General features: G+C 35.3%; 1 protein-coding gene across 1 annotated transcript; it reads left to right on the top strand.

Annotated features, from left to right (window-relative positions):
• Positions 1-3,784: 3,784 nt before the first annotated feature.
• Positions 3,785-5,095, top strand: LOC306854908 (putative G-protein coupled receptor; the record flags this gene model as incomplete). The annotated part of the gene is made up of 1 exon (XM_079393217.1): positions 3,785-5,095. One exon carries the CDS (start codon positions 3,785-3,787, stop codon positions 5,093-5,095), a length of 1,311 nt encoding a protein of 436 aa, XP_079249343.1.
• Positions 5,096-9,038: the final 3,943 nt, after the last annotated feature.

Genomic DNA, 9,038 nt, shown 5'->3' with positions numbered 1-9,038 from the left:
TACTTATAATAATACTATATTACTAGTACAAATTCACACGCACACATACTACTCTATATAATATATTACTAACCACACACTAATACTACTGCAAATAATATACAAAGAAATAAAATAATAATGATGATGATGAATATATAAATAAATAAAATACAATACACACATACATACATATATGTAATAAACATAAAATATTATTATTATTTTTAATGGATAAAATAATGCATTATTATGTATACAATAACTACTAATAATAATACTATACTTCTTCTACCTCATTATATAAACATTAAATACACGCACACATTCTACTGTACATACTATAATACTAAACATACACTAATACTACTGACAATAATTATAATATAGAAAGACATTTAGTAATAATGATAATGATGATGATGAATATATAAATAAATCAATATATATAAACATGTAATAAAACTTATAATTAAGTATAACAACAATATAATATAAATATTACAAATCAATTAAAATAATTTTATATAAACATGCAGTAAAAACAGATAAGTACACTACTACTAATAATAATTCTAATACATTATTATAAATTATGTAACTAATATTCTTATTATTTTTGTGTGCATATACAAAAATTTACATAAATATACAAAAATTTAGTGACTTGTTACTACTGGTGACTGCCCCAGTGATCAGTCAGCTGTGTTCTCTCTCTCTCTCTCTCTCTCTCTCTCTCTCTCTCTCTCTCTCTCTCTCTGTCTCTCTCTCTCTCTCTCTCTCTCTTTGTCTCTCTCTCTCTCTCTCTCTCTCTGTCTCTCTCTCTGTCTCTCTCTCTCTCTCTCTCTCTCTCTCTCTCTCTCTCTGTCTCTCTCTCTCTCTCTCTCTCTCTCTCTCTCTCTCTGTTGTTGGATTCACCTGCAGCTCTCTGGCTCCTCAGTGAGGGGAACTGACACAGTATAATTACTCTGTCTATAGATGCTGCAGTAGAGTCTCCTAATGGACTGATCTGTGCATCATGTACGTCTGTCGCTCGTCTTAAGTGCAAAGACCGTGGAGCCAAACACAACTCTATCAAGCTCTCTACACCACAGAGAGAGTGAGCGCTGGACAAACTTCACTGACTCCACATGACTGATGGACAGACCCTGGACTTGGGAACATTAAATGTTGCTTGAGCAGACTTAGCTGACAAACATCAGGTGAGATTTTTATTGTCTTATTTTATGTTGTATATTCATTTGTTTTTTAAAGAACCTAAATTCTGTGGCATATGCTGTGTTTTTTGTTTTAAACTTTTAGTTTATTAACCTGAAAATGTAAGTGTTTTGTCATCATTTTTAGTCCAAAGTGTTTAAAGCACAAATAATTTCTTAGTAAAACAAACAATTTTATATTTTAACAAGAGCCCGGAGAACTATAGCAATGTTTTAATGATGATAAATTACACAAAAATGCTTTTCTTAGTTATTTAAATCCACAAACAATGTAACTATTTAGTTAACCTTTCGGATTAAATTTTTTATAATGCAACAACACATCTAACTGAATTTCAGTGCATGTGGGGTTGTCCCCACATTGTTTTGCAACAGTAGGCTACATAAAAAAAGCAGGACACCTCTTTCATAAACCAAAAATCTGCACATCTGTTTATTAGATGACCAGACAATCTGGGCTGAGCAGAGAGATTTCTGGCTGAAAAACATGTCACATGGATTAAGAGTGGAAGTCACTGATTTACCAGAGCTGTGCATCTAAAGGGGGGGGGGGGGGCTCTGTTATTTGTTTCTTTGCTATAATTTTCAACTACTTTTCACTCAGAAGCCTCTTCTGAAGTTGTTATTTTTTGCTCTGAAAATGGACGTAGTGCGAGGTCAAGGCATTACCAATCAACACACCGATTAACCTAAAACACGCTAGAACGTTCTGTGCAGCCGTAATGGTGCTGATGTAATACAGCCGCTGTGCATTTTCATGCCAAATTACTCCACATTCATTTTCTAGCCCCTATGGACATGTGCTGATGAACTGTGACTATAGAAGATTAGAGATTAGGATTATTGGCATTGTGAAATTACATGACTGGTGGAGGTCATAATAAATCTCGGCTAGCCAGTTTCAAAAGATTTTTTAAACAACACTTATTCAAGACACTGTAAAAATACAGTAAAATGTATTATTATTATTTTTTTAAACCTTTTGAATTCTCTTAGACTGAACTTTTTATTTATTTAAATTTGTGAAATATTATTGCAATTTAAAAGAACTGTTTTCTATTTGAATGTATTTTAAAATGTAATTTATTTCTGTGACGCAAAGCTGAATTTTCAGTATCATTACTCCAGTCTTCAGTGTCACATGATCCTGCAGAAATGATTCTAACATGCTGATTTGCTGCTCAAGAAACATTTTTTATTTTTATCAATGTTGAAAACAGTTGTGCTGTTTAACATTTTTGTGGAAACTGTGGTATGTATTTTTCTGGAATCTTTGATAAATACAAAGTTCAAAGCTCAAATATAAATATAGTAGTCTACATTTGAAGTGGATCAAAAAAGTTCATCAAAGTTGTAACACATTTTAGTTTTAGTTTTTAGGACAACATTAATGAGAGGTTTTGATCCACTTCAAATGTTGACTAGTGTATACCTACCTACCCACACCTTTATATATATTGGCTTACTTTAATTTGTCGCTAAATTACACCCATCACCTTAAGAGTTCATTTTTATAGCTATCAGAAGTTTTCTAGACATTACAGTGACTCTCCAGTAAATGACATCAGTGAGATGATGTGTGTGGCTGTGTGAGAGTGATTATGTGTGTATCGTGACGTCTGTGGCGTGAGTGCATTGTGGTGCTGTGCAGGTGACAGTGAGCTCACGCTAACACTAATGCCAGAGAAACCCCAGCAGCTGCAGCCAAACAAGTGAGCTCATTATACTCCGCTTCAAAAGGTTAGAGCACCACGAGCACCATGAATAGAGCACCATGAATTATTCGAACTGATCAAGCCTCCCTTGCTTTCTCAATGTTTAGCCACACATGTCCACAAAACAATCACAACAATGCACTGGTCATGTTACGCTAATAGTCTGTTGATTTACAAATGTTACTAAAACCTGCCCTCACAAAATGTGCTTTTATAATGGTAATATCATGTCTTTGGACACTGGCATGATGGTAATACCATGGTATTTTTCAATATATTTGAAGTATGTAAATACAGTGCCATCTGACACAGTATGCCATAGTACTGCTGTAGTATTGTATTGTATTTTAAAGGCCTGAACATAGTTGATTTTTAAAAAAACAAACTTGGACTAAATACAAAAAAATCCTGTACACTATCATAGCTTGCCATTTTTTAAATAATATATATTTAAAACAGAATAATGTTTCAGGAAAGACATTTTCAGTTCATATATTATGGTCTCGGTAAAGCACTCTGTAAAGCAACTGAATATAGGGAAAGACAATTTTTATTTTTATTTAATCATTAATTTTTTAATTAACTTTATAAATAGATTGAAGTCCACTATAGATACCAGGAGAAAAATTCATGGAATATTTTCCTCAAAAACCTTCATTCCTTTTCAGTCGAAGAAAGAAAAGCATTAATATCTTGAATGACATGTGGGTGAGTAAATTATCAGGAAATTTTACTCACTAATTTTTTTGTATCATTTCATACATTCAACAGTGCTGGCCTTTGACCTCCAGACAATGAGTCCCCATTCCTGACTGGTGGAAGATGGAGAAGCCTGCGTTTCTGCTTTGAGTTTGGTGCACCAAGCTGTAAACAATGGAGGCATCTGGATTACCTCCGCCAGCACAGCATAACGAAACTGAACTTAATGAGACATTGAGTCATGTCCACCCTATGCATCTGGCTCCCATCATGCAGTTAGGGAGCATGTCCAACCCGCAATCGCGTTTACGAGACATGTCGGGCCTCGTGGTCATGGTGACTCTTAATGCAATCGCGCTCTTGGCCAATATCGGAGTGCTTGCTGTAGTGGTGAAAGTGCCACATCTCCGCAAGTTCAGTTTGGTGTGTCACCTCTGCATCGTGGATTTGTTATGCGCCGCTCTGCTGATGCCACTCGGCATCGTCTGCGGCTCACCTTTCTTCGCTGGCATCATCTTTTCCGTACTTGAATGCAGGTTGTACATTTTCCTCAATGCCTTTCTCATATCTGCCTCTATCTTTACAGTTACTGTGATTAGCATTGAACGCTATTTCTACATTGTGCATCCCATGAGGTATGAGGCTAAAATGACTCCTTGGTTATCTGCAGCCGTGATGGGATTCGTCTGGGTGGTGTCTACTTTGCTAGGACTTGCTACCGTCTTTGGTTGGCCCAGTTATGGAAGTAGAAGCTCCATTGCCGCCACCCATTGCTCTCTCCATTGGAGCCACAGTGGACACCGGAGAGTATTCGCTATTTTATTCTGCACTGTTTGCTTTTGCGTTCCAGCTGCTATTATTATCGCCGTCTATGGGAATGTGTATAAAGTCGCCCACACAGCTGCCCGGGAAAGAGGGCCCATCCCGAGTTGGACGATGGCGACAGCTCATCCGAAGCGTCGGTCTGATTCCGTCAATAGCCAGACCACGATCATCACCACCAGCACGAGCGTCCGCAGAAATCAAGTCCTTCGCAGGAAAAGGAGAACGCTGGTTGGTGGGAAAGCGGCTCTGACTTTGGCCATCATCGTGGGTCAGTTTCTGCTCTGCTGGCTACCTTACTTCGCCTTCCACCTGCATTTGTCGCTGGGATTCTCCCATAGTACCTCTGACGAAGCTGAGGTACCGGTGACATGGTTGGCGTATTCAACGTTCGCAGTAAACCCGTTTTTTTATGGCCTGCTCAACCGTCAGATCAGAGAGGAGTTGTGTAAGATGCTCTTCTGTTGCCGATCGGCCGGCAGACCAGTGCGACCCTCTGTGTCGGGCCATGAACGTTCGGGACATGACGACTTTTTTCATTTTTTGCACAGGAGCGGCGACAGGGACGGAGTTAGATGCAGTTATCACATGGCTACAACGAGGAGCACGCTGGAGCAGACTAGTTTTAGGATACCCGGGCAAATACCTGAAGAGATCACCTAAACAAAATAGAGTCAAAATCATTCATGTTTTTTGTAATAGAGTTGCATTTTTATTATAAATTATTGTTTTAGCCTTTTTTTTAGCTTTGATATGAAAATTCACTCTATCTATTTTCTAAATGCATTCTATTGATCTTATTGTGAACAATTCATCCATGGCAGGGCTCAACATTTCACTTGCATTTGCAACTAAAAATAGCTATGTGCAAACTGTAAAATGTATTCAGGAGTATGTATGTGTGTGAATGAATGCAGGTCCTTTAAAATTTAAGGTCATGATATTTGAAATGGTATAACAAATTATCATTTTAAGGGGTCTTAAATTTGGGAATGAAAAACAGGAATCATGATATAGCCTAATGTGATTATTAAAGGCTATGATTTGATTAAATAAGTGTTGCACATGTAGAAATACAGGGCTGTTGTGCAGTTCAAAACAATTCACAGTCTATAAATTGCCATGTAAAATGTGCTTATGATTTACTGTTGATTATGACAATGTTTACTTTGGTTAAGTTTTCTTTGGTGTTGTTTATATTGTAATATGTACAATAGTAAAGCATAGACATTTCAAAATAAGAGTCTGAGTTTAAAGAGGGCCTTTACATATTTACATAACTGTGACCCTGGACCACAAAACCAGTCATAAGGGTCAATTTTGTTAAATTTAGATTTAAACATAATCTAAAAACTGAATAAATAAGCTTTCCATTGATGTATGGTTTGTTATGATAGGACAGTATTTGGCAGAGATAAAACTATTTGAACATCTAGAATCTGAGGGTGCAAAAAAAATCTAAATATTGAGAAAATCAGTTTTAAAGTTGTCCAAATGAAGTTAGCAATGCATATCACTAATAAAAAATTAAGTTTTGATATATTTACGATAGGAAATTCAAAAAATATCTTCATGGAACCTGATCTTTGCTTAATATCCTAATGATTTTTGGCATAAAAGAAAATCAATAATTTTGACTCACACAATGTGTTGTTGGCTATTGCTACAAATATACCCGTGCTACTTATGACTGGTTTTGTGGTCCAGGGTCACAATTATTATAACAGATTGAAGTAAAAATATTTGAAAAGCTAGTGTAACTAAATTATGTCAACTAAAAATGTCTGCTTGTGTTCTGTTATTAAGGAAAAACATATATTTATGGGGTTTTTTTTAGCCGTATTGCCCTAGTACTATTCCGGTGAAAAGACAGACATCTCTCAAGTGATGTATGGCAAAATTATCCAGAAAAACCCTGCCCCTCCACAATCAACTACAAACCCACATTAAGATCTGTTGCATTTTATTGAAAGGCTATGACAAATTGTTCACAATAAGATCTGGCATGTGCATTAAGAAAGCAAACAGGGTAGGTTTTGATGCTACATAGATTTTAATAGGTCAGCCACACTGTGACTGGCAACACAGTGACAACCAATGAACAACAAATGCCTTCATCCAATCACAACTCTTTCTAGTGGTGACTCCGCCCACATGTTTACAAACAGAGCTGATTAGGGTTTGAATGACATTATGAACTGAAATTAAATATTTGTTGCCTAAACTTGTCTTAAACATGTCTTCAGGCTAAACCAATATTTACATTAATATGTTTAAAGTACTACAGAAATGATCGGTTCTTCTGTTGTATTACTGTATTTCTACGGCACTATTTAATATAGTTAATTTATTTTAAAAATTGAGTAACATAATGACCAAAATCTTTACAAATCTTCATACAAAAAAGAACTTATAAAAAGTGTTTTAAACCAATTTTTACTTATTTATTTCTATTATTTATAATCCAAAGGATGACTTCAGTTTTCTGCTGTATTTAGTTTCTACTGTAAAACTGTAATTATCACACATGGGCTGAAGTGACAAAGACAAATTGTTTCGTTGTTCAATAAAGACACTAGTCACAGAAAGCTCGACATATACTGATTCAGTTCAACGCAGCATATGTTCAGTTGTTGCATTTAGAGTTCATTGTGCTGATTGAATGGTGTGCTATATGGAGCCACCCATTGCATCACACTATGTATTTATTTGTGCTATACAAACAACGTGGCCATTACTGTTTTTGTTTTGATGGAGATGGATAGAGCTGTATTTGTGTATTTATGGGGAGGATGGGACTGTACATATGTACAACTGATTTTCTTGTATTGTTTATTTCAGATGCACATCTTCATTCAGGCTAATTAGTCACTCAACAATGAAGTACAATAAAGAATGAGCCACATATTAATCAGTAACTAATAGTATTTACCTGCTATACACTACCAAAAGTTTGGGGTCAGAAAAAAAATAAAATCAAAACATTTTTTTAAAATGTTACCAATCTCAAACGTTTGTACTCCATTTTTGTTGCATATCCCCTGTTTATGAAAATCCTAAGTACATAGGATTATGTAATATAGTAAATCTGCCAGAGGACAGCTGTTTCACAGTATTGGTGCAAAGCAACACATTTAAGCAGGTGGAAAGATGATTTTCTGAATTTTGTGCATTTCAGCTACTATCAGTTCAGCGCTATTCTGAAACTGTGTTTCCTGTAATTATATCTCCATAATATTTTGGGACATGTTTTTAATTCTAATGGGGAGATTTGAATGCAGATTAGACTTAACGGATAAAGCAAACTAAACTAGGGCAGCTGCCAAAAGAACATATTTAGAAGGCGTTGGTCCGACCTCACAATCCACAAGAGAGCCACAGTGAGCAAAGGTGAACTGGAAAAAATGCCACAAACTGTGAGATTAAACAATGATGTGATTAATATGAGAGTTTTCCAGAATAAAACACCACAATCTGACCATGATACTATAGTCAAAAATAGATGATGAAACAGGTGAAAAAAATCACGTCCTTACATTGACAGAGGGACTTTTGAGCTCTTTTGACCTAAGCCAAAAAACAACCACCTAGCAACCAACCAGACCACCCTGGCAACCACCTTAACCTGGCAGCAAGAGTTGGCTACAACAAAATGTCTCTGTTTTCTCAAAAGCAATACACATGTATAAAGAATAATAATAATAATAAATGTATGAATTACGGTGGAAGTGATAGCAGATGCTAAATACATAATAAAATTTTTAAACTATGAGTGTTGGACTATAAAAAGAAACCAGTAATCTGCTAATGGATCTTACAGTGAATTGCATTTTCAAAAGAGCATATTGTAAAATCTGTAAGAATTTTCCAGAAGCCAACAGCGAGTCATTTTATGTTTTTTTATACATAAAATGACAAAAAGCAGTTTTCATGCCTTTGATTGAATTGTTAGTTTTGTCTAGTTTTCATTTTAATATCATTGTGATACTATTATAGTTTTTAATGATATTGTGAATTAGTTTTCATTTGAAAAGATTTATTTATTTATTTAATCTGTCTTCACTTTTATTTTAAGTTCAACTAAATGGGAATTAGATTCGATTATTTTTTTATATGCCCCTGAGTTATGTACAGTATATTATATAATAAAATATCATTATTAATATTAAAAAGTTTGGTCCATTTTCCAGGGAAGAGATGGTCTTTTCAAATTAATATTTTGGCAGCCTTTACAATATAGATGACCTTAAAGGTATCAAACAAATGCCAAAAATCAAAAGTCAGTTGGTTTCTCTTGGTATTTTGCACATACTCATTCAGAAATAATGTCCAAAGGGTTTAATGTTAGAATATTTGACCAAATTTACAAACAAACACTATACACTGATCTTACTAAATCCCAATTAGTGCTCAAAATCAATGCTTCCATTCTGTTAAATATTCTTGATCCACTGCTTCTTTTAAGAGCTCTTCTAAGCTTACCAGCAGTCTGCATTTCACCGGTCACTAATGGGGTATTTATAGCACATGTATCAGTGGGGGCTGGCATCTTCCCATGGGGGCCTGTTTGGGAATGCCTGTTAGGGCACGGTCACTTTCCTAATAT

This window comes from Barbus barbus, assembly GCF_936440315.1.
Source record: "Barbus barbus genome assembly, chromosome: 35".
Lineage (NCBI taxonomy): Eukaryota > Metazoa > Chordata > Actinopteri > Cypriniformes > Cyprinidae > Barbus > Barbus barbus.
The sequence above is the reverse complement of the archived record's forward strand: the minus strand, read 5'-3'. Positions and strand labels throughout refer to the sequence as shown.